Consider the following 27951-nt stretch of genomic DNA (forward strand, 5'->3'; position numbering starts at 1 on the left):
GTCTCATTTTTCAATTTCGTTGATTAAAAATCCGATCCTTTTAATAATTTGATTAAACATTTTTTCTACAATTTTATAAGAAGTACGGTTAATCATATTGGCAAGAGTACATTTGATTTTAAGATACATTTGAATTTCTTGTGAATTTTGTTTCTTGGTAAATTTAAAATCTAAACGTACTAAAAGTTAACATAATTTTAACAAATGAATGAAGTTTTCTTATGAAAGTATTAATGACTCTCTTTAACGGAGGAGGATAGTAATTAAATATAATAACAGAAATAAAAATTTATTATTTTTCAAGTGATATTCTTGATAAGGCAACAAATTTAATTTTTTTAATGGTAAGAAATTAGTTGTTAGCTTAGCTTAAGTGAATATATATCAAATAAATAGAAGATTGCTGAGTTGACAATTCATCAAAGCATTTTAATTAAATTTAAAAAAAAAATCACATGCTTAGGCTAAATAAGTTGGACAAAATGTAGAAGATTATCCACATATTTATTTTTACTTCTTACGCATTCTTCTAATTTTTTGTAGTCTGATGATTTAAAAAAAGATAAAATGACAAAAATTAAATAGAAGATGTGAAAAATAAAAAAAAGTGTGTGATAACCCATGCATAAAAAGTCGGCGTGTAAAATTTTGTCAGAAAAGAGCCGTGCGTTGCAAGTTATAAAATGGCGACAACTGATGAGTCCCACTCGCACACTTTCCCAATCTGAACTCGAAAAACTCTCGCGCAGCTCGCAAGTATCACACTCGTCGTCGCTACTATGGAGCAGTTCAAAGGCCAGCCCCGGCTTCCGAAATTCGCCGTCCCGAAACGCTACGACGTAAGGCTGAAGCCGGACCTCGCCGCCTGCAAATTCGGCGGCTCCGTCGACATCGACCTGGATATCGTCGCCGATACCAAATTCGTCGTCCTCAACGCCACCGAGCTCTTCGTCAATGCCGGCTCTGTCTCTTTCGCTCACGGAGGCTCGTCCAAGGTAATCGATGCGCATTTGCTTTTCAAATTTGTAGAACTGACTGAAAAAAGAAGTAGAATGGAGAGTGAGGTGTTTGGCTGATGAAAATTTTCATTCTTTTTATGTTGATTTGTTAATTAATACTCGATTAGTAAGTCTAAGTTCAATTAATCAATCGTTGATTAGTTTTAATTTTGGTTTGATTACTGCTCTGTTCATGATTTGTGGGCAAGTGAATGGATTGGAATTGATAAGATGATTGTAACGTTGTCGACTTTACTGCCTTGTTTGGCTGCACGGATAACGTAGGAAATGGAAAGATTATTTGGAATTCATTTAGTGCGTTGTTTGGCTACTTGTGTCTTTACTGAATGAGTAAATGAATGTTTGAGCAGGTTTTCAAGCCTTCGAAGGCCGAGACGTTCGAAGAGGATGGAATTTTGGTTTTGGAGTTTGTAGAGATGCTTCCGATTGGGTCTGGAGTTTTGGTTATTGAATTTGAAGGAATTTTGAATGACAAGATGAAGGGTTTCTACAGAAGGTAGTTTTTGAATGCAGGAACTTTTGCGGAGTCCATCTTCGATTGTTCGTTCAGTATTATCATGTTTCAATGGTATAGATATGTCTAAGATTTGATTTGTTTCGTGCAGTACATATGAGCACAACTGTGAGAAGAAAAATATGGCAGTTACACAGTTTGAACCCGTTGATGCCAGGCGGTGCTTTCCGTGTTGGGATGAACCTGCTTGCAAGGTTATTCTCTCTCTCTCTCTCTCTCTCTCTCTCTCTCTCTCTCTCTCTCTCTCTCTCTCTCTCACACACACACATACACACACACAAGCGCGCGCACACACGCACACACGCACACAGTTGACTTAAGATATTGATTTTCATCAGTATCAAGTGATTTTGTTTACACCATTCTGGATATACATTGTTATAAATGCATTTTTGAGACTAGGAAAAAAGAGATCTGTTGTTTATGGTGGTAGTATAGATGAGAAATCAATCTTCCCGTTCTGGTTAAATTGTTCAAATATAGAGTTTATGACTTGCTGGCTATTTGGTTGGCAGGCTACATTCAAGATTACACTTGATGGTGTTCCGTCTGAACTAGTAGCCCTTTCTAACATGCCAATTCAAGAAGAAAAATTGAATGGACATCAGAACACAGTTTCATATGTGGAAACACCAATTATGTCTACATATTTGGTGGCCATTGTTGTCGGATTGTTTGATTACGTTGAAGATCATACTTCTGATGGTAAACTCCTACACTATGGCCTTAGTTTCATGTGTATGTCAGTGCAACCTTTTTCTTGATGATGTCCCATTTCATGTTGTTACAGGGGTCAAAGTGCGGGTATATTGTCAAGTTGGTAAGGCAGACCAAGGGAAGTTTGCTTTGCACGTTGCTGTCAAGACACTTGAATTGTACACAGAGTATGTGTAAAAGTTACTAATCATTCATATTCAAGTTGGCAATTGCACTTGATGCATGTTATGGACTAATGTAGCAGTTTCTCAAGATTTTTTTTCCCTTTTCATTATAGAGATAAAAAAAGGATTTGCCATGGTCTTTATAGATTTGGAAAAAGCGTAAGATAGGGTCCCAAGAAAAATTGTTTGGAGGATTCTAGAGAAGAAAAAGTAGAGTAGCATATATCTAAGCAATAAAGGATATGGATGATGGAGCAAGAACTTCAGTAAGAACTCATGAAGGACAAAATGAAAGCTTTCCCATAACCATAGGGTTACACCAAGGCTCAGCTTTAAGTCCTTACCTTTTTGTGTTGGTTATGGACAAGCTTACGGGACATATTCAAGATGATATCACTTGGTGTATGCTTTGCTTAACCTTTGGCGGGAAATGTAGGAATCTAAAGGTCTTCGTCTAAGGTCAAAGACAGAGTATAAGGATTGCAAGTTTAGTGAAAATGGGGGTCCAGATGAGATAGGGTGAGGATTGGAAATCAGGAAGTACCAAAGAGTGAACGCTTTTGTTATCTTGGATCTATCTTGCAAAATAATGGAGAATTAAATGGAGATCTCCACCATAGAGTACGAGTTGGACAGATGAAGTGGAAGAGTGCATTGGGTGTGTTGTGCGATCGTCGTATGCCACTAAAGCTCAAGGGAAAATGTTATAGGACGACAATATGGCCAACAATGCTTTATGGCACGGAGTGTTGGGCTGTCAAAAAGCAACACGTGCAAAAAATGAGTAGTGAAGATGAGAATGCTTCATTGGATGTGTTGACACACAAGGAATGATATGAGTAAGAACGAGGATATCTGAGGTAAAGTAGCAGTGGCCGCAATTAAAGATAAGATGAGAGAAAATCGTTTAAAATGGTTTGGGCACGTGAACTGAAGATAAAAGAAACTTTAAGAAACTTTAAGAAATGATATGTTGTACTTGGAGCTAACGGAAGATGACTATGAGATGGAGCTTCAAGGCAAAATGGGTGGAGGAAGGCCTAGAAAGACTTGGAAAGAAACTTTAAAAAAAGATATATTGTACTTGGAGCTAACGGAAGACTTGTCGCAAAACCGAGCATAGTGGCATTCTAGGATTCATTAGCCGACCCCACTTAGTGGGATAGGGATAAGGCTTGGTTGTTGTTGTACTTATGCTGCATTACATTCCATTTAATATGAAATCATTGATGATCAGTTCTGCAGATACTTTGCTGTGCCATACCCGTTGCCCAAATTGGATATGGTTGCAATACCTGATTTTGCTTTCGGCGCCATGGAGAACTATGGTTTAGTTACATACCGAGAAACAGCTTTGCTTTTTGATGAACAACATTCAGCAGCTGCCAACAAGCAAAGGGTAAAATGCGCATCCTGAATGTCACTGCTTTCAGAATTATCTTGGTTAATATGGTAGGGAGGTATAGTTTAGTTTTAGCACTCAATGACACGTTTAATCATTTTCTTTGGTTTTGGTAAAAGGTTGCGACTGTCGTGGCACATGAATTGGCACACCAGTGGTTTGGCAATCTTGTAACAATGGAATGGTGGACGCATTTATGGCTGAATGAGGGATTTGCAACATGGGTATAACTTCATATCATTGTTATACTTGTTAGTTTCCATGCTTTTGTACTTATAAAGAAGTGTTTTAATGTCATTAGGTGAGCTATTTAGCTACTGATAGCTTATTCCCAGAGTGGAAAATATGGACTCAGTTTCTTGATGAAGTCACTGATGGTCTTAAGCTGGATGGGCTTGAAGAATCTCACCCCATTGAGGTACTTATTCGTGCACTTGGTCTTTCCTGGGTTTCATTTTAATTTTAATTTCCTAAAGTTTGCTGTTTCCTGGCATCGAATCTGGATCATCTGCACAGAAGGCTTTAAATAGTAATATTCACCACTATAGTTTTCAAGGCGTTATTAATGGAGAGTATTAGTGTATATAAGTCTCTCTGGTATATTATGTTTTAATCTGTTCTTTTTGGCCAGGTGGAGATCAATCATGCTGCTGAGATTGATGAAGTATTTGATGCGATAAGTTATAAAAAAGGTGCTACTGTTATTCGGATGCTACAAAGCTATCTAGGTGATGAAGTCTTCCAGGTATGTCCTTTGATTTGTCAACTAGCGTGCTTGAAGGTTGAAGGAACTATCTTATTTTCTATGATATAAAAAAGTTAGAGAGTTAAGTGCATGCTACTTTTTAATGCATCCAGAGGTCACTTGCTTCATATATCAAAAAGCATGCTTACTCAAATGCAAAGACAGAAGATTTGTGGGCTGCCCTTGAGGAGGGATCTGGTGAACCTGTAAACAAACTAATGAATTCATGGACACAGCAGAAGGGTTACCCGGTTATTTCTGTCAAAGTCAAAGATCAGAAATTGGAGTTTGATCAGGTTTCCTTATGTTTTGCTTCTTTCAAAGTTGTTTGGTTATCAAATGAAATTCTGAAAGATCCTCTCGAGCTCTAATGCAGTACAAGCTGTTAAGTCATTTGTTTAGGTTTTATTCCACGGTACAAGGACACGAACAAAGATCTAATAAGTAAATTAATGTATGGCAGACACAATTCTACTCAAGCGGTTCCCAAGGTGATGGGCAATGGATTGTGCCGATCACATTATCCTGTGGCTCGTATGATGTACGCAAGAATTTCCTACTACAAGCGAAGTCTGAAACTCTTGACATAAAGGAATTTCTGGGTTGCTCAGTAGGAAAGGCTGGATGTGGAGGCACAAGCAACAAAGACAATGCTTTATGCAGTTGGATAAAAGTCAATGTGGATCAGACTGGTTTTTACAGAGTGAAATATGAGGATGAACTTGCAGCTGCACTTAGAAACGCTATCGAAAAGAAGCAATTGTCTGAAACTGACAGATTTGGTAATCATCATTTCGTACACGTGCTTGTTTATCTCTTTGATAGTAAAAGTTTTCACCAATTTTTTTTCCTTTCACAGGCATTTTGGATGATTCCTTTGCCCTATCAATGGCTCGCAAACAGTCTTTTGCTTCATTGCTTACCTTGTTGAGTGCATACAGAGAGGAACTTGACTATATCGTGCTGTCAAATTTGATTACTGTAATGATCGCCCCTGCTTTGTGTTTATGTTGCTGCATTGATGACCTTGGCCTGATTCTGGTCCTCATGTTTCACAGATAAGTTATAATCTGGCAAGAATTGCAGCCGATGCTGTACCCGGACTACTGGATCACATTAAACAATTCTTTATTGGACTTTTCCAGTATTCTGCGGAGTAAGTTTGTTCTTTTCTTAACAACTCAAATGCCTATGTAGATAAACTATCAGGACACAAGATTTGCTTCTGTCTTTTTCTTTAATTTTGTTCAAAGTTTATCATTTATGATGGAATTTCTTTACAGGAGGCTTGGTTGGCAGCCTAAACCGGGCGAAAGCCATTTAGATGCAATGTTGAGAGGAGAAATTTTGACTGCACTTGCTGTTTTTGGTCATGACCTGACGTTAGATGAAGCAAGTAGGCGTTTTCATGCCTTCATAGAAGACAGAAACACGCCCCTCCTTCCCCCAGACATTAGAAAGGTTGCTTTGACGTAAATCATTAATTACACATATGTAATTAAACTTTTAAGTTCATCGTTGATGTTAATTATGGACTACCGTTGCAGGCGGCATATGTGGCTGTAATGCAAAGAACAAGCGTATCTGACCGATCAGGCTATGAATCTCTTGTTAGACTCTACAGAGAGAGTGATCTAAGCCAGGAGAAAACCCGCATTCTAGGTATATAAGTAATTAGTAAAATAATACTGAACGTATGAGGCTGTTAGATTGTAGCAGTAATTGATGTGTCTGTGCCTGTAGGTTCTTTAGCGTCTTGTCCCGATCCCAATATTACACTGGAAGTTCTCCAGTTTATATTGACTCCTGAGGTATTTCAGATTTTCTCTCTTAATTGGAGGTTGAAGTTTTACTTGCTAGTAATAGTTTTGAGAATCTTAAAGCTTGATGATATACTGCCTTTAATGCCTGTCTACGTAGGTTCGCAGTCAGGATGCTGTATTTGGACTTGCTGTTAGTCATGAAGGTCGGGAAACAGCTTGGACGTGGATGAAGGTATCTCTCACTAGTTTACGACATACTACGAAATGTTCCCACTTTCGTGGATTTTATCTTTCTTATCCCACTTTCGTTACTATGATTCATTTTTCCATTTGGATTATCCGAAACACAGGATAACTGGGAGCACATCTCAAAGACCTGGGGGTCCGGATATCTAATTACTCGCTTTGTCAGTGCAATTGTTTCACCGGTTCGTTCTTTCTTTCTCTAGAAACTTTCGTTCTTATGCTCGAGGTCTGTTGTTGTGCAACTTAGATTTCTAATACCTTGTTATTTCCTTCAACCTTTCTCTGCAGTTTGCTTCATTTGACAAGGTTAAGGAAGTAGATGAGTTCTTCAAAGCGCATCCCAACCCGAAGATAATTAGAACAGTGAAGCAGAGCATTGAGCGGGTGCAAATCAACGCCAAATGGGTTCAGAGTGTTCAGTGCGAGAGAAACCTTGCCGATGTCGCGACGGAGTTGGCATACCGGAAATACTAGGATTCCATGTTTGGCTGCTTCTGTTTTTTAACGAACATGATGTCTGGGACTGGATTTCCAAACTTATGTAACTTGAACTTGCCAAAACAAAGAATAAAGAGACATAAATAATTGCACTAGTATTCTCTCATGAAAAATGCAACCATTACTCGAATCTCCTGTGATCTTTTATAAGATGGGGACTGATAACACCACGGAACGTTGTTATGGTCACAAAAACAAGTTACTCCGCATGATTGCCGTATGTTTTCTGAACCGAATATAATGTACACAATTTACGTAGAATCTAAAATTCGGAAAACGTAAAATTGGGTCATGCATTATGGTGAATATTCATGCTATCAGGGTTGCAAAAATAACGAGAATGAAGAAGTTGAGACAGCGTTGCCCTCTCTGGTTGAACAAGAGTGAAGTGCTTAGACTTTTTTCCTCTTTCAGAGTTCTTCCGCCAATCAGGGTTGCTTTTGGTTTCAGAGTTGTGTCACATTCCTGATATTACGATGGCTTGGGTCTGCTGATCTCAAGTGAAGGTCTCCTCGTGGTTTTGGTAACATGCAAGGGAAGCGTTGAATGACCCCGTTGTAGGAAAATATAGTGAAATGCAGTTATAGAGATTTTCGTATTTCTGTCTCGTGATATTTCTCTTGTTTCAAATGAATAGGAAATAGTTCAAATGTAGGAATCCATGCATTCGGTCGTACTGAGAGACAATATATTTCTCTTGTTTCGATATTTGTTGAAATTATTTGCTGGCTTTTATCGCGGCACGTTCTAATGGCAGACACACCAGAACCCAGCTGAAAATTTCTTTACAGTGAAGTCTTTGAGTCGCCCTGTATGTAACCGCCCGCTTGCTTTCCTGTCCGGATGGGGATGGCACGCCGGCTCAGAAAGAGATCTAAACCCTAAAGATATGACAGTGACAGTAGATTTCAAAGATACTTGCATTGCTGGTACATTACCACCGTTCTGCAACTCTTTCGCTATTTCTGATATTATCAAGAACGAAAATTTTATTAAACGAAGAAATTCATCAACATAAAATTACGTAAAAACAGCTTTTAGACGAAGCTGGAAGATGTAAATTCATAGCACTCTCAAACTCTAACTGCAGCTAAAAGGCTACCAGCAGAATCACAAACCAAACTAGCACTCCCACTATAGCTTCTGCTACCAGCAAAACCCAACCCCTAATCCACCGTCTTCTTCTAATTTTTCTACTGAGAAGAAGTAATTTTGACCATGGACTGAGCATGAATTGTTGACAAATTAGACTGACAAAAGTTTTAGCCAAATCTGCTGCTTCTCCGGCTGCTCCTCATCATTTTCCCGCAACTTCTCTTCATTCTCCCGCAGCTGCTTCTCTCGCCTCAGGCAGCCGAATTCAACAAATCTGCAGCCATTTTCACCAAAGAAACCAGCCCATAATCATTCATTCCTTCAAGGCCCTGAAAATCGGTACCAAAATCCCATTTTCGGTAACAAGGTTAACAAGAAAAATGGCATGTCCAACGTCAAAACTCAAGAGAACATTTTGGTTTCATAGTATATACCATCTTGAGAGGTCGCACTTGGTGCGATGGCAAGTGCCTTCGCCCATAAACGGTAGGTCTCGGGTTCGAGACTTGGGAGCAGCCTCTCCATAAATTGGGGTAAGGTTAGCCGACATTCACCTCTCCCAGACCCTGCATAAAGCGGGAGCCTTGTGCACTGGGTACGACCTTTTTTTTTTTTTAGTATATACCATCTTGGCGACACAAGATGCGATGGCAATGGCAGCTTTGGCTCTGACTCTAGGGTTGCCATGGGAAGCGTAAGCTCGGAGCTTCTGAAGCAGAGGAAGAGGGGTCAAGGACTGCACCATTGAGCTTAGTGCCCTGTCTGCTTCTTCACACACAAAACGTTTGTCTTGAGATGCCTTGAGCAGCAATTGCAGCAGCTGTGAACCCATTGAACAATCCAAGCCGTTCATTAGAACATAAAAAAATGAAAATGAAATTGTTGTCAAACGATCCCTAAATTTAAGAAAACAAGAAAAGTTTGGGTACACACCAATTGGTCAAATGCATTAGAGGCTGCGGAGTCAAGTAAACCATCACCAAAGGCGATGAAGACGTCGGAAGAAGCCATAATCGAGGTCTTGATTAAGGCACTTCTCGGATTCTTCATTGCCTTCACCAGCACCACTACAACATTCTCTCTGTACAAACAAAAATGACGTCGTTTTAGTGGACTTGTTACAGCAGAGAATCGAATGTTGGAACTAAGAAGAAAAGCACTCACAGAGTAGGAGCCAGAAGAGCAGAGTGGTGGATTGCAAAATGCCTAACATTGTTCAGAGACTCACACACCTTCACCCAATCCTTTGATTCCAATCCCTCACTCAAGCTCTGAAATTTCAAATAAATTACTTTAATACACAGGTGAAGGGAGTCGAATTCGCATGCCAGGGACATCCAATGAGATAGAGAATTACCTGGATCTTGAGATCTGCGTCCTGCATCCACAAGTATCTAGTCAAATGCAAGTACCTGTGGAACTTGAAAAATTATGAGAAGGGATACGTATGAGTTGCAAATAGAACACTTGCTGCACAAGATCCTTACATGAATGTTTGTTTTGAGAATTCAGAATCACCGAAATCGAAAATCTGCCAGAAGCACATCAACAAGAAAAATGGAAAAGAAAAAAAGCCAATATCTGCCAGAAAAAAATGCATATTTCACCCAGCCATTGTGCATATCATGCATGCACGTCATTCACCCAGCTTTTGTTTACCTTACTATGTACAAGTACAACACAGTAGAATCCAATATTTTAAAAGTTACAACCCGAACATTCAATTCATCAAAACATTTTATCAAATGTGAATCAGAGGAATAACATGTTGGCATGCTCCCTAAAGTCATGACTCTTTTTGCAGATACATGTACAGAATTTCAGTAACTCCATTTGAAGTCATGAAGCTATTACCTCCACAGAGTGCCTTCAATCCTGTTAAGAAATTGATGGGACGAAGACCCTTCAGGAAAAAAAATCTCTTGTTGCCCAATATTTGCTCCATCAGCGTGAATGGATGAGAAGGCACCTTGTGTCAGTTGTGTGTCACCACTCATTGAGTACGACACATCTAAATCCCTCCAGTAAATTGCATGACACACGATTTTACCATGATCTTGATGCATGCTGAGACTTTGCAGTTTCTCGAAGAACAGCACCAACAATTCCTGCCTGCTCAAGGCATTCAGCCTTGTGCAAGGCATCCAACAGAACAACACATGTCTTGGAATGAATATTACAACCTTTCCGCCGAGTTTCCTCAAAAAGTGTATACGCGTCCATTGCCCTTTCTGCATTGCTCAACCCTTCTATCATAGCATTATAACAAGCAGAATCGGGAATGCCACCACTGGCCTTAAACTTCTCAAAAAGCCCACTAGCATCCCTTATGTTCCCAGCCCTTGTAAGTCCAGAGATCATGGTAGTGTAGGTGATTGTATTAGGGTTTAACCCTTGTTTCTTCATCTCTTGCCAGTATACAAAAGCCTTATTGAATTTTCTAACCCTACAAAGACCATTTATGAGAATGCTATACGTTACATGGTTGGGTGTACATTTCATATCTTTCATCGATTGAAAGCAGACAATTGCTTCATCAATTTCACCAGCTTTCACAAGTCCATCAAGCAAGCTATTATACGTGTAAACGTTAGGTGACAAACCTTTCTGCATCAACTCTTCCATGATTAGATATGCTTCATCTATTCTACCTACCTTCCCAAACCCATCAACAAGACTACTATAAATGATTACATTCAGTTCTACTCCTTTTGACTTAGCTTCTTCAAAAAGCATGTATGCTTCATCAAGCCTGTCAATCTTGGCAAGACCATCAATGACAGAACCATAAGTAACGACAGTGGGTTGGTGACCCTTAGTTTTCATTTCCTCCAGAAGCTGGTATGCTTTATTCACCTTTCCGCTTTTGCAGAATCCATCAATGATGGCGTTGTAAGCACGGGTGTCCAATACACAGCCTTGATCTTTCATCGCATAGTATAATTCATATGTTTGATGTGCAAAGCCTGCTTTTACAAGGCCATGAATTAAGATTGAATAACTCCGCACATCCGGAATGAATCCTTGAGTCTTAATCTCCTCAAACAAAGATCTACCTTTTTCAATTTCACCGGCCTTTAAAACACAATCCATATAGGTATTAAGAAGCATGAGATCAGGAGAACAGCCCCTACGCTGCATTTCTTTGTATATTTTGTGACCATCCTCCTTCCTGCCACATTTGAAGAAGTTCCTGATGAGGGATGTGTATACAATGGCATTTGGAGTCTGATCAGCGTCCAGCATCTTTTCATAAAGCCTATAGGCATCATCTACTCTTCCTTGTTTTCCCAAGCCATCTATAAGAGAACAAAATGTAACTGCATCTGGTGTGCAGACTTTGTGATCCATTCCTTCAAATATAGAAGAAGCATCATCAAGTTTTTGAGCTTTACAGAGTCGATCAATCATTATGTTTACAGTCATAACATTAGGATATAAGCCAGCTTCTTTCATGGCATCCCGAACCTGCAGAGCATCCTTGAGGTTACCAGCCTTACAAAGCATGTCTATTAGAATGTTATAAGTTGGAAGATTGGGAGCTGCATCTTTCTTCATCTCATCAAAAACCCTTAATGCTTCTACTGCTCGTCTCTTCTTCCCTAGGCAGGTGAGAACACAGTTATATGCAATCACACTCGGAATGCACCCCCTTCTTCTTTGCCTCTCAAACAAGCTGTATGCTTCCTCAAACCTTCCAGCAGAGCCATAGCCCATGATCATGGTGTTATACGCATACACACAAGGTACTTTCCTATGTCTGTCCATCTCCTCAAATAGCTCCACTGCTTCGTCTAGTCTCACAGCTTGGCAGAGAACTCCTATCATGCTAGTATATGTCACATCATCAGGCACCAAGCCATGCATTCTCATTTCATGAAAGAATTTCCAGGCCATATCCACCTTACCGACCTTGCCAAAGCAATCTATACAGACATTATAAAGGACAACATCTGCACTAAAAGAGTTGCTCTTCATCTCATCCAACAAGGAGAGGGCAGCATCAACTCGTCCTTCCTTGGCAAATACACGAATAATGGTTGTAAATAAATGCACAGTAACTTCATAACCTAGCTCCTGCATTTGATGAAAGAGAGTCAACATGAGATCAGATTCAGGAACTGTAGACAAAGCCCCAATAAGAGTTGTATAGGCTGAAAATGCTGGGCGGAATTTGAATTTCCTCATTGTTTGCAGTAGATTGAAACCATCTTTCAGCTTCTGTGACCTCATACAGCTCACAACTAACTCAATACATGTGGTATTAAATGGGCCAATTCCTGCTACACTCATTTCTTCCAGGACCTGTTCCAAATAATTAAGATTTCTACTCCTGGCCATGACCATGAGAAGTGAATTGTATGCTTCGGGACAGTGTGCTTGGTCAGTTTGTTTCTCACACCACCGAAAATAATTAAGTGCTAAACTGACATCTTTCAACCTCCTTAAAACTCCAATAACTGATTCTGATTGAGGTGTTTTGTCAAGCGCCGATAGAGCATTCTCAAGAGTGGGTCCCCAAGGACCACACTCCAAGACTCGGCACACATCATCAACTACTTGTCTCACATCAATCAAAGACACAACTTTCTCTTCAGACAGAGGCTCATTTGACAAGGATGAAAACCTTTTGGAAAATGTGTAAATGTTCAAATGAAAGCCACGTCGTATCCCTGCAACTGCAACAAGGAAAAAGATCAAGCAAACAGTAATAACTGACGAACATCATTTAAGCCAAAGAGACTTGTGAATCTATCTGATCAATGTATATACCAAAGTCCAAAAAACTTCACTCAATCAAGAATAAACAATCTATGCGAGTCAAGATTACCTTGTTGTCTTAGGAGCATCTTGACAAATGCATGCCCAATCTAACACCGTGTATGCTCTTTGCCTTCCAAATATCTAATTCAATAGGTTTAAGACATAACCCATGTCAGAAAACCGCTACTTAAACATCACACAGCGTAAGCTAAGTTGTGTAAACATTGGGACATAAATAGTAAACACCAAAAGCGCAATCCAGTAAGCAAATAAAAACAACATCTGCCAATAGTAAACACCAAAAGCGCAATCCAGTAAGCAAAGAACGTCCCACGCTTCCTAAAATTTTAACGTGCAAACCCATATGAATGCTTAGGAACTAGGAACCAATGATCTATATTTGAGATTTTGCATGCATTTTTCAAATTTGATGAGAAAGCATGAGAAAATTGGAATTAATTCATTGGTGAGGGCCGAGCTTTGATTGCCGAAACGCGAAATTCCGAACATTTCAGAGTACAAAATAGCACGCAATCAACCGAAGAACAAATTCTGACAGATGTAGAGTTCAGAAAAATTCATAGAAAATAGGGCAGATGTAGACTTGATAACCCAGTTGCTAGTTGACGGAATTTTCAATTTTTAACAGATGTAGAGTTCAGAAAAATTCATAGAAAATAGGGCAGGAACACAGAGCATAACTTTCAATGTTTTCAACTGTAGGGCAGGAACATACAAATATCAACAAGTAAAAACAATAAATTTTCTTCAAGCATAAGTTCGCATTGTATGATATAAATCTCCAGTACAAGCGGTCAAAAAAGAAGACACACAGCATAATAGACACATTTGACAAAAGTGTAATCCTCACTATAATGGTGATCTGTTAGACAGCTACCAAACCAAGTTTGCAGGAGAATTCTTGAAGAAGACGATGAAACGGCGTCGTAGAGGGGTGTGCTGAATCGCAAGAGACGAGGGAACGGCGCATGACAAATCAGAAGCACAGTTCACAGATCAGAAGCAGCGCAGAGCTTTATAAGAAATTATCCTTTACCTAAACCCTAAGATAAATCAGTAGCAGACCTTCTAAAAAAAATGAATAGAGAAGTAATCAAACTTCTCTCTCAATTTTTCTTGTTTCCTCCACAAACCCTAATTTTTTTCCCCAATTAATTTTTTCCCAATTAATTTTTTCCCCACCCTCCATCCCCAATTTTTTTCCCGACACCCATACCCTCATCCCTTTGCTCTTCCCACCCCTCTTTCCCTCTCAATCTCCCATCCCCAAATTTAAAAATCCAAACAGATAAATAACAAAATTTTACAAGAGAAGCTTACCAAAGGAAGGATGCCGAGCCGGAGAAACCTGGAGAACGAGAGAGATCGCTGGTTTTCTGGTTCACGTATTGCGAGAGTCTGCTGAAGGAGAGAGGAAAGGAGGGCAATTTTGGGTTATTGAAAAATTCATTAAACGCACCACTATTCACCCGTGTTTTAAAAAATAAGCTGGTTTTTGGAAGCTGCTATTTGCAGCTTCAGGTTTTGGGCTTATTTTCACCCCAAACTTTGAAATAAAGTTGATTTTGAAAGTTTACCAAACATAAAAAACCCTCCCGGTTTTTTTTCATACCAGCTTTTTTTTTAATCACCTCAATCCCAAACTGCACCTAAATCCTTTTTTTTTACCACATGAGCTATCTTCCAACTACCCTATCACCACGAAGACTATTAATCCAATTAAGTCTCTCTTTTTTTTTTTTGTATATACTCCATAATTTGTTAACCACAACACGTGCTTTATACGCCCCATATCTATCTTTTTTTAATTAAAATTTATCTTTACACATCACACTTATTTTCTAATACTACCCTCGCACTCCATACTCTTTGTCAATTATGGATTTTAAAGTTTGGTTTTCTATATATTTTGGGGTTCTTGTCAATTAGGGATCACTAGAAAGTGATGCCCGCACATTGCTGGGGGATTAGAAATTGTATGGATAATTATGTTTGAAAAACTACCAAAGTTAAATTTAGTAACTTTCCAGCAGTATATAAATGTGAGCTAATAAATGTATATCTAAGTTTCTAGATGTGTTTAAATTGAAACTAATAGATCCATAACTTAGGTTTCAAAATGCACTATAGCATTGATTAATCTGAACAGAAGCACCTCAGGAAAGCAAACAATTTTATTTCCTTTAGGAATATCATTGTTTTGTTACTTTACAAAGTGAATTTGTTCAAAAAGATTGAAAGTAAGTGGGCTTCAACTTTGAAATCCTACAGCATGAGTAGATTAAAGAATCAGTTTCTCCAATTATATTCAACACCACTAAACCACGCCATGACATTATCTTGTAAAAAAAGGTCGTACCCAGTGCACAAGGCTCCCGCTTTACGCAGGGTCTGGGAGAGGTAAATGTCGGCTAGCCTTACCCCCATTTATGGAGAGGCTGCTCCCAAGTCTCGAACCCGAGACCTACCGCTCATGGGCGAAGGCACTTGCCATCGCACCAAGTGCGACCTCCCATGACATTATCTTGTAAGGAGCAAAAAAGAAATCTATACAAACAATTAGAAAGAATATAATTGTAAATACAAAGTTACGTGATTTAATGGTTAAAAACTATGAAAACCACGTAGATGTTAAGAAATAAAAAGTATATGGAAACTGAGGACTTACTTTTTCAAATCTTCACATCTTTTTCATTCGGTTATCGTTTTCGACAAATATTATATCAAAATCTAAGCCTCATTAACTACGAAAATTGTGCAAAAGGTTGAGAAAATGTGAAATTCCCCCTATTCGTATTTTAGATAATATCCCAACTGATTTGAAAAGACTTTAACATTAGTGACTTTATATTCTTTTCTCCATCTTCTATGCAACCAAACAGAGGAAGTTGGAACAAAACATTAAATAATACAAAAAAGAAAACATGCTTCTCACATCTGCTTCAGGATGCAAAGTGAGCATAAACCTCAGGAGAAAAACGCAAGAGAGAGATTTCTTGGTAAACAAACGAAATTAAACAACCAGTTTCAAATCGAGAACAAAATTCTTACCACGCAAAGCAAATATGGAGATCGGAGTCGTAGAAGACGCGGGGGCAATAGCAGAAACCGTGTTGGAGAAAGAAGAGGGAAAGCCTGCGAATTTAGGGATTTGGAAGTGTGTCGAACTGAGGACGCACGCACGAACGAAAAAAGAGAGAGGGGCAAAACGGCCAATTCACCATACAACCCCACTAAAACTAAAAAACCATGAAGAGAATGAAGGGCAAAATCGGGTGGACACTGTTAGTGAACAGTGGTTTTCCACGGGGTTTTAGTAGAGAATAATTTTCCTTTCTTGCAGCGCAGTTACATAACGATGTGATATCCACACATCCTATTATACTTCTCACATATTTTTTTTATTTTTGGCCGTTGAATCATATGAATTGAAGAAGATCAACGGACAAAAACTATCAAGGGATATGTGGGAAGTAAAATAGGATGTGTGAATAGCACACCCTTTGCATAATACCTTGAATTTTTCAAATCCTTTTCAATCACATGGTAAGCAAGGTTGTTGGAAATAAGATGATTGATGAGTTCCTTCATCTTTCGACTGGTTGGTTTGAGAGTCCATCAGGATGATTGCATAAGTGTCATTGGGTGCAGAACATTAGGTTTCTCATCCACCGTATTTGCTTCCTTTGGTTTCATCTACAGTAACACAATTCAATAATTGTTACTAAGTTTGATGTGGTTGAATTGCCTCATGATAATATCATTTTTCTTAATGTTTGCGTATTTTCTCTTTTAAAGTCTTATTAGGCTTAAATAGTCATTTTGTAAAGGATTTTTATCACAAATGGTCTTTAAGATTGATCAAACTCATCATTTAGGTTCCTCACTTTCAAAATCAATCAATGTCGTCTCTGACATTCAGTACCGCACATCAATTTGGTCATTCCATTAAGATTCGTCACCTATTCTGTTAGTTTGTATGTGGAATCCATAAATCTAATGAAACGTTAACACATGAATTACACAAAATAAGGATTTTTATGGCAAATGGTCCTTGACATTTATCGAACTCCTCATTTTGGTCCTTGAGTTACAAAAATCAATAAATTTGATCATTGACTTTCAATACCACACGTCAATTTAATGATTTCGTTAAAGTTCCGTCAATATTTTTTGTCCCGCTAATCCAATCATCTGGCGTCACGTGAATTAACTATAATAAACTTTTTTTTTTAAGATTTAAAACTAAAAGTAAAATAAGAAACTAAAAACCAAAATTAAAAGAAAAGGAAGGCACCATGGCATCACTAAAGTACTTGGGCCCGACAACTCACCCCTCATTCTATGTAGTTAGTTATAATCCTATCAAATTTGATTTGAATTTGGATTTAATTTTATCGAATTTAGATTGAGTTTTTTTTTTCTTTCAATTGGGATGCAAGAAATGACAGTGTAAAATACTCATTCATTGGTTCACTCTTAAAAAATAGTTTATTATAGTTAATCTAAGTGGAGCCATATAATTGGATTAGTGAGACCATATCAGCACACAAACAAAAAATATTAATGAAATTTTTAAGGAATGACTAAATTGATGTGCGGTAGTGAAAGTCAGGGACCAAATTTATTGATTTTTGAAACTCAGGGACCAAAATGAGGAGTTTGATCAATGTCAAAGACCATTTGCGATAAAAACCTTATTTTGTGTAATACATGTGTCACAATTTCATTGAATTTGTGGGTACCACATACAAACTAACAAAATAGTTGACAGAATCTTAACGGAATGACCAAATTGAAGTGGAGTAGTGAATGTGAAGGATGACGTTGATTGATTTTGAAAGTAAGGAACCAAAATGATGAGTTTGATCAATCTAAATGACCATTTATGATAAAAACTCTTCTATAAAAAAGGTATGTAAGTTATTTAATATAGATTTTCAAGGTTTTTTTTTGTTGGTTAATAGAAAATTTCATTACAATAAAAACTAGTACAAGACCCAAAGGGTGCGTTTGATACGCAGACGGAACGAAACGGAACGGGACGGGACGGGACGGAACGGGACGGGACGGGACGGAACGAAGGTGTAATTTTTGAAAAAGACATGGGGTATATTTGTCTTAAAATGGTAAAATATTGCGTTCCACAAACGTGGAACAAACCCGTTCCAGGGGGGAGGTGGAACGCAAAAACACTCAAAATCTGTCCCGTGGAACAGCCCGTTCCACCCATTTTTGGCGCACCAAACGCGGGACGGAACGCCTCGTCCCGTTCCGTCCCGTCCCGTCCCACGTACCAAACGCACAAAGGAACTTGATAAACAACAACAGATAAAGTAAAATGCCCAAGCAAAGTGAGAGCAGTAACCCAAGATACAACGAGAAGCCCTTACAAACTTAGGCTGGTAGGCTGCGTTAACAAACAACAAAAAACCCTAGTCTCGAGCAACATAAACTAGACCACCACAACCGTCACATCTTCGGAGAAAGCCAAACTTTGAACCAAGAGAATAGACAACATATCCAATTCCCCTTCACAAACCCCTAGAAATGTAAACAAACAAAGTATCATACAAATAGAGAGTGAGGCTAAGGGGTATGTAAAATACCCAACACTTGACCTTGATGGGGATCCAGCATGCTGGTTGGAGGATAGAAAGTGAAGGAGGGTAGTGGATCTATAATCCAATTTCAGATCGGAGCTTGCCGATCCGAGTACATGGTGGGAAAGGGATGAAGTATCACTAAGGAGAGGAAGGAAATAAAATTAAAAGATAGAAAGCTGTAAAAGTAGGCGAAAAATGCCGAATAAGGGGCATGAGCCCAAATATGAGACAAGCTCAAGGGATAGTTGAGATCTGACTCCATGGAAACTGAGATAAACTCAGGGAAAAATTGGGAATAAAAACGAAGGAAAGAGATTGGAAATGGAAGAGAAATATGAGGTGGATGCAGGGAAGGGGATGGGGCAGAAGAGATGAGATAGGAGGAAAAAGATGGAAAAGGCAGAGGGGAGATGAGGGAATGAGGAAAAAAAGAGTAGTGGGCTGCCGCCTACCCCGAGCAAAAGCAAAGGGCGGCGGCTAAGCTTGAAGCTGGGGATGGAGCTTGTGGATCTGGGTTTTTAAAGAGAGAAACAAAGAGAGAGAGCCGCTGAATGACCCATGGTGTTGTATTTGATTTTCAAAGCGTTTATTCAACAATATGTGGAGTGCTAATAAAATATAAGTATTTTGGTGATAGCTTGGATGACCGTGAGACAGCCACGAAACAACCCACCATCTACAATGGTGGGTTGCTTTGGTTTAAGCTTGGACGATACGTACCATTAAAGCCTTACCTTTTTTTATTAGGCATTTGGTTTTAGCTTCATAAAAAAAAAGAACCAGATAGCAAAGCAAAGATGGACAAATCTTTAAACGACAACATTTTGTATTATAAGAAATATGACATATCATCATATTCCTCACTGAATTGTCGTCACTGACTCTGCATCTAAAGCGAATTCAAAATTTTGATGAATATATAAACCTAACCGGTAGTGTCTAACATACCGACTAATTATTATTCACCAAATTTGGGCTGGACTACAGCATAACCAATCCTATACATAACTCCTTGTAACTAATACTTCAAGTGCTTTTGAAAACTAAATTTTTTTTTTCCTTAAAAACGCTTTGAATTATGTTAACACGTCTAAACGAGTCATAGCATAAAGCTTTGTGAAAGAAAAAAGATATGTTAGCACAAGTTTAGTTCAACATGATTGATTTTCATCGTAGGTCATCATTGTTGAAAAAATTGTTGGAAAGGCCCACAAGTTTAATCATGTTCACCTTAGGTTATCATTTCACCATATGTTAGCACGAGTTTAATCAAAATTCAGAAGTGGATGGTATGTTACTATATTGACAGTCACATTAAAATAGGAGTGTGTGTGTAGGTGTGGAATTGCCAAAAATATCTTCCACGTGGTGTTTGTGCAATATACTGAAAGAAAAATATACGAAGATGGTTCGGGGCGAGCTAAACGGGTCAATTCAAGCGGATCCGACCCACGCCCATCCATGTCGCGTTTCTCGTGTACACCAAGTAACAACGGCAGCGCATCAACAAACTCTGTCTCTCTGATGCCTAACACCGTTCTCTCACTCCCATCGACACTCTCATAGGCTTCGCAATCGGAAAAATCCAGTGGTGCTGCGGCTCACATGGACCCGCAATACCCGACCAAGCCGGCACGGTCGCACGGGCCGCAGATGAAAATGACGATTCAGCCCTCGCAGCACTCCGACAACGACCGGTCCAGCGGCGAGCTGCGCGCGCTGGATTGCAACCTCACAGCCCTCTGCGACCACATACAGACGGAGGGCTTCAATTCCGGTGCCTTCTCCGATATGGTCGTCCACGCCACGGGCTCCACCTACCATCTCCACCGCCTCATTCTCTCCCGCAGCCCCTACTTCAGGTCCGTTGTCCCAAATTCCCCAAACCCCTTTTGTCAATTTACCAAAATGCAACTTGAATTCGCCCCCTCGCGCGGCTTCATCGGCGTTGTTGGATGATGTTGAATTGATAATTATGGGGTTTTATTGTTAATTTGAATAGTTATGTGGATGTATGTATATATGGAGAGTACCTAGATTAGCATTTGCACTATTAAGCTTGAGCTTGGCAATGGGGAGTTGATGAAATTACTTTTGTTTTCGATAATGCACGCGTAATTATGAAGCAATTAGGTGCTTACTAATCACCTTGTGCAATCTTCATATGCTGGACTGTAATGTGTCTGGCAGGAACATGCTTCATGGACCTTGGAAAGAAGCCAGTGCCCCCGTTTTAACCTTACATATTGACGATAAGAATGTTAACGGAGAAGCAATTGCAATGGCTTTGGCGTACCTATACGGTCACCACCCCAAGCTTAATGATAACAATGCATTTCGTGTTTTGGCTGCCGCTTCTTTTCTTGACCTTCAGGTATCATTTTCTCGTTTTGATGTCTTCTTTTACTTTGCGTGACTATTTTCTTTTCCACTCTAGAAGTCCCATCCCTTTATGTGCATTTAGGTTACGGCTTGATGTTCTTTTGATGCAGGATTTATGTGCAATATGCACAGACTTCATTATATCTGAATTATGGACTTCAAACTTCTTAGCCAATCAGGTTCGAAATGCTTGTGCCGCTTCTTTGTTTATGTATGACCCACATGCTACCATTTTCTTTTGTAATTGAGAATGTCTACTTGTGCTTTTAGGTGTTCGCGGAGAGCCAAGATTATGGCCTACATGGAGAACGAGTAAGAAATGCTTGCTGGGGCTACCTTTGTCAAAGTGGTTCCATGGAGTTGAAAGAGGTAAAAGATGGTGTGCTTATTTTGTAGTAATCACTTGTGGGTTTTGCGCACATTTTCTTCTTCCTTCTATTTTCCTTTGAGATCATATAACATGACAACATGAGAAAAGATGAGAGAGAAGGACAAAACAGTGGATGCCGAAGGAACATATTTGTATTTCTTTGTAATATTAGCATACTTAACCTTGCCCGGTCTAGAAAAATATGGCTTAAGCTCTGTTATTTCATTTAATTATGATAGCATAGCTCAATTTTTTCTTCTCTCTTGGATCTATCCATTGTTAATGACTCAGTATATTTGATTTTATAAGGATTAAGTATATTTTAAGGTTTTTCAGTTTTGTTAATGCAAACCTACTGCTACATATTCTATTTCCTGACATGACTCAGTATATTTGATTTTATAAGGATTAAGTATATTTTAAGGTTTTTCAGTTTTGTTAATGCAAACCTACTGCTACATATTCTATTTCCTGACATGTTCATGGACAGGTGCTTCCAAAACTTTCAGCTCAAACCCTGCTTGCATTACTGACCTCTGATGAGCTCTGGGTACCCAGTGAAGAGAAACGGTAAGGAGCATTGACGGCCTAACTCGGGTTTATTAATCACAGCTTGAGTTCCTTTTGATGTGTTCTTTATTTTTCCTTTGTGGAAAGGTTTGAGCTGGCATTCTATGCATTCCTTGCAAAAGGTGCTCAAAGCAAACAGGAAGACTATGATCATGGAAGTTCCAGTTCTGAGGCAGGAACGGATACTCCATCTGATTCTTCTAACGCAAAGGGAAAGAATCTGATTGATAGATTCGCTAACAAAAGGTTGGAGTCTGAAGTCGGGCGCTTAACTCTAAAAGATGATGTAGAGGGCCATAATACTGCTCGTAGTCTTTTGATAGAGCTTGCAGACTGTGTGGTTGATTTCCAAACAGGAGTTTCAAATTCCAAACAGCAAGTCCAACAAGTTGCGGACCCTCAATCCAATTTGGAGCCAGGATACAACTGCAGCATGGGTGGTCCTTCATCATTAAAAAATTCACTATCGGAAATAGATGTGATGAGAACCTCATGTTATGCTGAAATGCCAGTTGGTGTTGGAGCAAGTAGACTGGGGGCGAATGGAGTGGCTATGGAAGGGCCATCTGATGAAGGATCATGCTTTCACTTAAATAACAACAGTTGGTTTGCCAGGGACCAGTCAAGGCAATGCTCTTCAATGAACTCTTCCACTCGTGAGCTCATGCCAAATGATTGGGGAAGATGTGGCATGCCTCCTCTTTCATGGGGTGGCAGGGTTGTAGGGAGAAGACAGGTTAAAGGTTATGCTAAAGGGAACTTTGGGGTTGGTGGGGAGGAATATGATGCATTTGTTAATATATTTGAGGGCGGATCTCTTTTATACTGCAACATGTCTTTTGAGGCACTTTTGAATGTACGAAAGCAACTTGAGGAACTGGGGTTCCCCTGCAAAGCTGTAAACGATGGTCTTTGGCTGCAGGTTTCTTTCTATATCTGTTTTCTTTTTAATTCCATCTTTCTTTTGCTATACAAGTGTGGGGGAAATGAAAGAGCAATCATTACAGTTACTTTGGTTAATGTTTTGGTTGTGCACACAAACAAGGTGCATCTAGTTTTTATAGCAATTTTGATTGGTATGCAATTTATATGTCTTACATGGTATCCCTATTAACTGGTATAGTTAACCATTTGGAAAAATATCTTATAAACCATAGTGCTGATAAATTGATTCAGTCGATGAAACTATTTTTACAGGCCCTGGCAGACTGACTGCAAGGGCTCTCTGCCCACCTCTCACCATGAGAAAGCTAGTCATCTCTTTCTTCCATACACACATTGTTGCCCGCGGTTATGCTTTTGAAGAGATGTCTTATTTGTTTATTTGTGTGTTTAAATATCAAAATGTCGCAAAGAAACCCTATCTGTTTATTTTTTTACTAACTTAATTGTTTGGTGTGCAATCATGTAGATGCTTTTAAGCCAGAGAGTCCAAGAAGTTGGTGCTGATACATGCAAAAATTGCTGTCTTACAAGTATAGCGTGCAGTTGCAGACAGCAATTTTCATTCTCACAAGGAGTTACTACTGGATACTACATGCAAGAGCATAATCAGAATAATTCTCCTGGTGTATATGTTGCTGAGTCTGCCCCAGGTGAAGGAAATGGTCTCTTTAGGCCTGTACGTGTGCATGTCAGGGGTCCTATTGATGGGCTTGCTGGTATCGGACGCGGAACTACATTTGTACCAGCAACTGCCTGGCCTCCAACTCGGTTTGTCTTTTCCCGTGTGCCATTTGGCATGGGCAACAGAAATTGCCAGCAGTCTCTTGCTAATGATGATTCAGAGGCTAGAGCTGACCATAATGGGGACCTGTCTGGAGATGGATTAACAGCTTTAGTTGGGCTAAGCCAAGGAGGGAACAATGTAGCTAATGCTCATGGGGAGCAAACAGAGAGAGGCTATGAGATGGATATGCAAAGCAGAATGGCTGGAACGTCCATGTCAGTGCCAAGTACTAGTGGTGTACCCATTCAGATGGTAGAGTCGTCAGACCATGCGCTTGGGATTGAGTGGGATAATGCAAGCAGTTCTTCCATCTCATTGGATATGAAAACACCTTTAAGTCACTTCCCTCCTTTCCGCTTTGGGTATGTGAGCTCTTTCCATTACTCCTTTCCACCTGCGCTTTAGCTTTTGAACTCTCTTTGGAAAATAAGAATCATACATTCTTTTTAGGATGCTGTCCTATGATCTACTAGCTCAGAAGTCTCCTTTACAAATTGATTACCTAATTATACAAGTGCTTTTGCACATCCACTTATGCAAGTCCTTTCTGCTTGGGACTGGATTTTGTGTGTGTGAGGATGGTTGAGTTCGAATCTGCTCAAGTCTGAATGTCATTAACAATATTATAATGTGGATGTAATGATTGATCATCATGCTTAATTGTCTATCCTACTAATTACAAGTCGCCCTTTTTTTTACAGGGTGCAATTTGAGGATGTGCACAGGCTTAGTGATGGCCAAGTGAAGCACTCTTCAGAAGTCTTTTATGCTGGTTCTTTATGGAAGGTGTTTGAGTACAAACTTATTGTTCTTTTCAATATAAGATTTACATATGTGGTGATGCTTTTCCGATTTCCGATTTCCAATTTCCATGCTCTCAGACAGATGGGTTTTCTGTTCCAATTTATAGGTTAGCGTTCAGGCTTTTAATGATGAAGATCCTCAAGGACGTCGAACACTTGGTACTGTTCCTGGCTTAATGATATATACCTTGGAAGCATGTTGTTTTGCTTTCCTGAATTATATTTTAAATTTGTTGCTTAAGCTGAATGCATATCATATATTTGTTATTTCAGGATTATTTATTCACCGACGTAAGGCAGAGATTACTGATTCATTCAGAAAGGTTAGCCAGCCTTCCCTTGATTGTTTGAGCATGATTGGGTTATTTTGGTTATGGAGAAGAATGCTTCTTATCTTCACATTTAAAGGATCACCCTTTTTCATTGTGTTTTGCTGACGAGTATGTTTTGTCAGCATTTGTGACTCATATAGTTGTTAATTGATACTGTTCGGTTTATGCCCAAAACAGGTGCAGATGTATGTTGATTCTCGTGAAAAGGTTACAGCCCGCTATCAGGTAACATTCCAAAGTGACCAAACATTGTCAGCTTAGCCCATTTTCATGTTACGCCAGAACCTTATATATTGAATCCGTGCTTCATATACCTGTATGATGCAGTTAATTTGCCCATCAAAGAGGGAAGTCATGGTGTTTGGGAGTTTCAAGCAAACAGGCACGCTTTTACCAAAAGCTCCCAAGGGCTGGGGATGGCGATCGGCTCTGCTGTTTGACGAGCTTGCTGATCTTCTCCAAAGCGGGACCCTAAGAGTGGCTGCTGTTGTACAGCTTGTATGAATAATGAATTATACAGAGGTAGTTTCGGTGGTAAATTTATCTGGAACATGATGGTAACTATCCTCCTTGCTGACACAGATATTTTCTTATTTTTCAGATAAAAGCCACAACCGAATAAGTTGGCTTTCGACATACGAGGTGACAATTGGACCGTGTTGACAAGTAGTTGTCTTTTGTTTATTTAAGGATTCTCTTGCGAAGAAATACTGTATTGAGGGAAAGAAAGAGGGAAATGTTTACACACCATTTTTCTCCATTTGCATCCTCTGTTTGGTTTTGTTCGTTGATTTTCTGTATTCGTTTGATCAAACAGTCGGTAACAGGCGTGGGGTGTGCATGTGGAGAAAAATGGTGTGTTAAAGTCATCTCCCATGAAAAATCGTCTTTGTATTATTTTTCTAATGTTTGAGTAAACAATGCGTGCAGTGGATTTGGTTAAGCTCGCACCTCAACTGCTATGCTAGCTAGTCAAATATTTACCCATATCGTCTTATGTGTGGTGTTGCCCTAAGTGGACTATGTAATGTATTTTATCTGCTGGCTTACAGGTGGGCATTTGAGACATCTTTCGATCTTTGTTACGTGCTTATACTCGCGCTGCGCTTCGAGAACAGCGAAGGCTTACAATCTTTACGTTCACTGATGCAAAAAGGGTACTGGTGAGTTCTGTAGCATTCGATGTTTGTTTTAGTAGCAGTCTTGTTCGGCTGCTAGAAGTCTATGCAAACCTATGGCTATATCTATTGAGCAACATTCAACCAAATTTCTCGTCTCACCTTTCTCGTCTTCTTTCACATGAGGAACAGGGTAAGTCTTCAATATTTCGAGGTTTTCGGACTACTGGGTAGCACGATTTTATATCAATTAGATTGACAAGCAAAAATATTTGTCAAAAATAATATTTCTCCAATTCAATCATGACTGTTCATTTTTGTAGTACTAATAGTTTTGACTACAAGGAAACATTGTTTTCCTTGCATATATTGAGATACATGCCTCGTGTTTCGACAAAAAAAAAAAAAAAACATCTTGTGTCCTTGAAAATAATAGATAAAATTAGGCTCAAATGTTTGAATGGTCCTTTGCGTTTTAGAACTCTTTTGGATGTGTTTTTAAAATGACTGAAAGCATTTTTAGTGAAAATGTTTTTGGAATCAATTCTTAGTAAAAATGCAATTAAATTATGGAAAAACATTTTAAGTGTTTTTGGAACAAAAAAAACATTTTCTCTAAAATCATTTTCAATCATTTTAAAACCAAATCCAAACGAGTCCTTAGTCATTGGGTCAATTTAGTCCTTGTGTTTTCAACTTGGCTAATTTGGTCTTTGTGTTTATTTCTACTAGCCAATTAAGGACATTTTTATCTAATTTCTGTAAAAAAAAAAAATTGTATAAATTATTATAAACTTATTTATAAAATAATTTACTTGATTTAAAATATCTAAAATTAAAAAATTAAAAGAAAATTTATTCTCCTCCCAACTCCCGACCTCCTCCCTAACGTTACCCCCTCTCTTTTCTATATCACAACCTTAATCATTTTTTCAGATTGGAAGTTTTATCTTTTATATGTTTTATTTCTCAAATCATTTTTCTGTAAAGAGAAAAGGTAATTATATTTCTTATAATTTTTTTTATGAATTTTTTAACAGAGATGAAATGAAATGTCATTAATTGGCTAACAGAGACAAACACGATGACTAAATTACCCAAATCTAAAACATGGAGACTAAATTGACCATATGACTATAACACATTGATCATTTTGACATTCAAGCCAAAAAATTATGTTTATCACATTAAGAAAGTCACAACGAAAGTAGTTAAAACCTTATGCATAGTAATGGGTCAATCGTTTTTTTTTTTTTTTTTTTTTGCATAAAAAAATCGTTTTTTTTTCCCTTAATGCATAGCTTATTTGGAAATATTTATAAAATAGCTGAAAGCGTTTTTAGTGGAAATATTTTTAAAATCAATTATAACTAAAAATATAAGTGGATATTTGAAAAGCACTTTAAATGATTCATGCAAAAAATACATATTTAATGATTCTTCTGAATCAATTTCACAAAAAACTTTTCAATTATTTTAAAAATAATTAAAATATTATCAATCTACTAAAAAAAATAAAAAATAAAAAAGTAATTCTACCAAACCGCGAAAGCCCAAGCGTTTCTTAAAAAAACGCACACGAGCAAAATTGGGAAATGCAGATCCCAACTCGAACTGCGTCAAAATTAAAATTGTTTCACCAGTTCGTTCTTTCTTTCTCTAGAAACTTTCGTTCTTATGCTCGAGGTCTGTTGTTGTGCAACTTAGATTTCTAATACCTTGTTATTTCCTTCTACCTTCCTCTGCTGTTTGCCTCATTTGACAAGGTTAAGGAAGTAGATGAGTTCTTCAAAGCGCATCCCAACCCGAAGATAACTAGAACAGTGACGCAGAGCATTGAGCGGGTGCAAATCAACGCCAAATGGGTTCAGAGTGTTCAGTGCGAGAGAAAACTCGCCGATGTCGCAACGGAGTTGGCATACCGGAAATACTAGGATTCCATGTTTGGCTGCTTCTGTTTTTTTAACGAAGATTATGTCTGGGACTGGATTTCCAAACTAATGTAACTTGAACTTGCCAAAACAAAGAATAAAGAGACATAAATAATTGCACTAGTATTCTCTCATGAAAAATGCAACCATTACTTGAATCTC

General features: G+C 38.7%; 3 protein-coding genes and 1 pseudogene across 33 annotated transcripts; 2 read left to right on the forward strand and 2 right to left on the reverse strand.

Annotated features, from left to right (window-relative positions):
* Window positions 1-669: 669 nt before the first annotated feature.
* LOC114826474 (aminopeptidase M1-like) lies at window positions 670-27912 on the forward strand. 2 transcript variants are annotated; one of them, XM_070826667.1, is made up of 19 exons: window positions 670-995; window positions 1370-1515; window positions 1625-1727; window positions 2049-2238; window positions 2324-2417; window positions 3660-3813; window positions 3936-4040; window positions 4118-4234; window positions 4448-4561; window positions 4675-4857; window positions 5025-5343; window positions 5421-5542; window positions 5620-5717; window positions 5845-6022; window positions 6109-6223; window positions 6305-6372; window positions 6482-6556; window positions 6675-6751; window positions 27606-27912. In XM_070826667.1, exons 1-19 carry the CDS (start codon window positions 780-782, stop codon window positions 27790-27792), a joined length of 2661 nt encoding a protein of 886 aa, XP_070682768.1. In that variant the 5' UTR covers window positions 670-779; the 3' UTR covers window positions 27793-27912. The 2 variants fall into 2 exon arrangements, with proteins under 2 accessions (XP_070682768.1, XP_028962612.2); XM_029106779.2 differs by lacking the exon at window positions 27606-27912 and adding an exon at window positions 6859-7163 and having other exon boundaries at window positions 6675-6752.
* Window positions 8040-10160, reverse strand: LOC114826477 (uncharacterized; annotated as a pseudogene).
* Window positions 8040-16132, reverse strand: LOC114826475 (pentatricopeptide repeat-containing protein At3g06920). 25 transcript variants are annotated; one of them, XR_011583554.1, is made up of 10 exons: window positions 16000-16127; window positions 14269-14346; window positions 13826-13887; window positions 12995-13068; window positions 10018-12842; window positions 9521-9575; window positions 9328-9434; window positions 9097-9244; window positions 8789-8983; window positions 8040-8492 (listed from the first exon to the last, which is right to left on the reverse strand). XR_011583554.1 is itself a non-coding variant. In XM_070826668.1 (5 exons), the coding sequence occupies exons 4-5, from the start codon at window positions 13011-13013 to the stop codon at window positions 10210-10212; spliced, it is 2652 nt and encodes an 883-aa protein (XP_070682769.1). In that variant the 5' UTR covers window positions 13014-13068; window positions 13826-13887; window positions 14269-14346; window positions 16000-16127; the 3' UTR covers window positions 9838-10209. The 25 variants fall into 25 exon arrangements, 5 of the variants coding, with proteins under 5 accessions (XP_070682769.1, XP_070682771.1, XP_070682770.1 ...); XR_011583548.1 differs by having other exon boundaries at window positions 8598-8983; window positions 9521-9633; XR_011583565.1 differs by having other exon boundaries at window positions 8040-8437; window positions 8598-8983; window positions 13799-13887.
* On the forward strand, window positions 19938-27912 carry LOC114826476 (uncharacterized). Of its 6 annotated transcripts, none has more exons than XR_011583567.1 (15): window positions 19972-20416; window positions 20745-20928; window positions 21047-21115; window positions 21207-21305; window positions 21797-21876; window positions 21964-22798; window positions 23288-23967; window positions 24307-24391; window positions 24516-24567; window positions 24682-24731; window positions 24918-24965; window positions 25068-25262; window positions 25342-25595; window positions 25793-25903; window positions 27625-27912. XR_011583567.1 is itself a non-coding variant. In XM_029106787.2 (13 exons), the coding sequence occupies exons 1-12, from the start codon at window positions 20160-20162 to the stop codon at window positions 25242-25244; spliced, it is 2616 nt and encodes an 871-aa protein (XP_028962620.2). In that variant the 5' UTR covers window positions 19938-20159; the 3' UTR covers window positions 25245-25262; window positions 25342-25727. The 6 variants fall into 6 exon arrangements, 1 of the variants encoding a protein (XP_028962620.2); XR_011583569.1 differs by having other exon boundaries at window positions 19977-20416; window positions 25342-25382; XR_011583570.1 differs by lacking the exon at window positions 27625-27912 and adding an exon at window positions 26051-26183 and having other exon boundaries at window positions 19977-20416; window positions 25342-25382.
* Window positions 27913-27951: the final 39 nt, after the last annotated feature.

The sequence above is a fragment of the Malus domestica genome, chromosome 08, assembly GCF_042453785.1.
Source record: "Malus domestica chromosome 08, GDT2T_hap1".
In the NCBI taxonomy this organism is placed as follows: Eukaryota; Viridiplantae; Streptophyta; class Magnoliopsida; order Rosales; family Rosaceae; genus Malus; species Malus domestica.

Bases quoted from the DNA above. Each gene is read 5' to 3' on its own strand.
- LOC114826474 (XM_070826667.1), top strand. From the start codon at position 780: ATGGAGCAGTTCAAAGGCCAGCCCCGGCTTCCGAAATTCGCCGTCCCG. The intron at 4,041-4,117 runs GTATAACTTCAT...TAATGTCATTAG, and splicing joins ATGAGGGATTTGCAACATGG to GTGAGCTATTTAGCTACTGA. The intron at 4,235-4,447 runs GTACTTATTCGT...CTTTTTGGCCAG, and splicing joins AAGAATCTCACCCCATTGAG to GTGGAGATCAATCATGCTGC.
- LOC114826476 (XM_029106787.2), top strand. From the start codon at position 20,160: ATGGACCCGCAATACCCGACCAAGCCGGCACGGTCGCACGGGCCGCAG. The intron at 20,417-20,744 runs GTCCGTTGTCCC...TGTGTCTGGCAG, and splicing joins TCCCGCAGCCCCTACTTCAG to GAACATGCTTCATGGACCTT. The intron at 22,799-23,287 runs GTTTCTTTCTAT...GCAATCATGTAG, and splicing joins ACGATGGTCTTTGGCTGCAG to ATGCTTTTAAGCCAGAGAGT.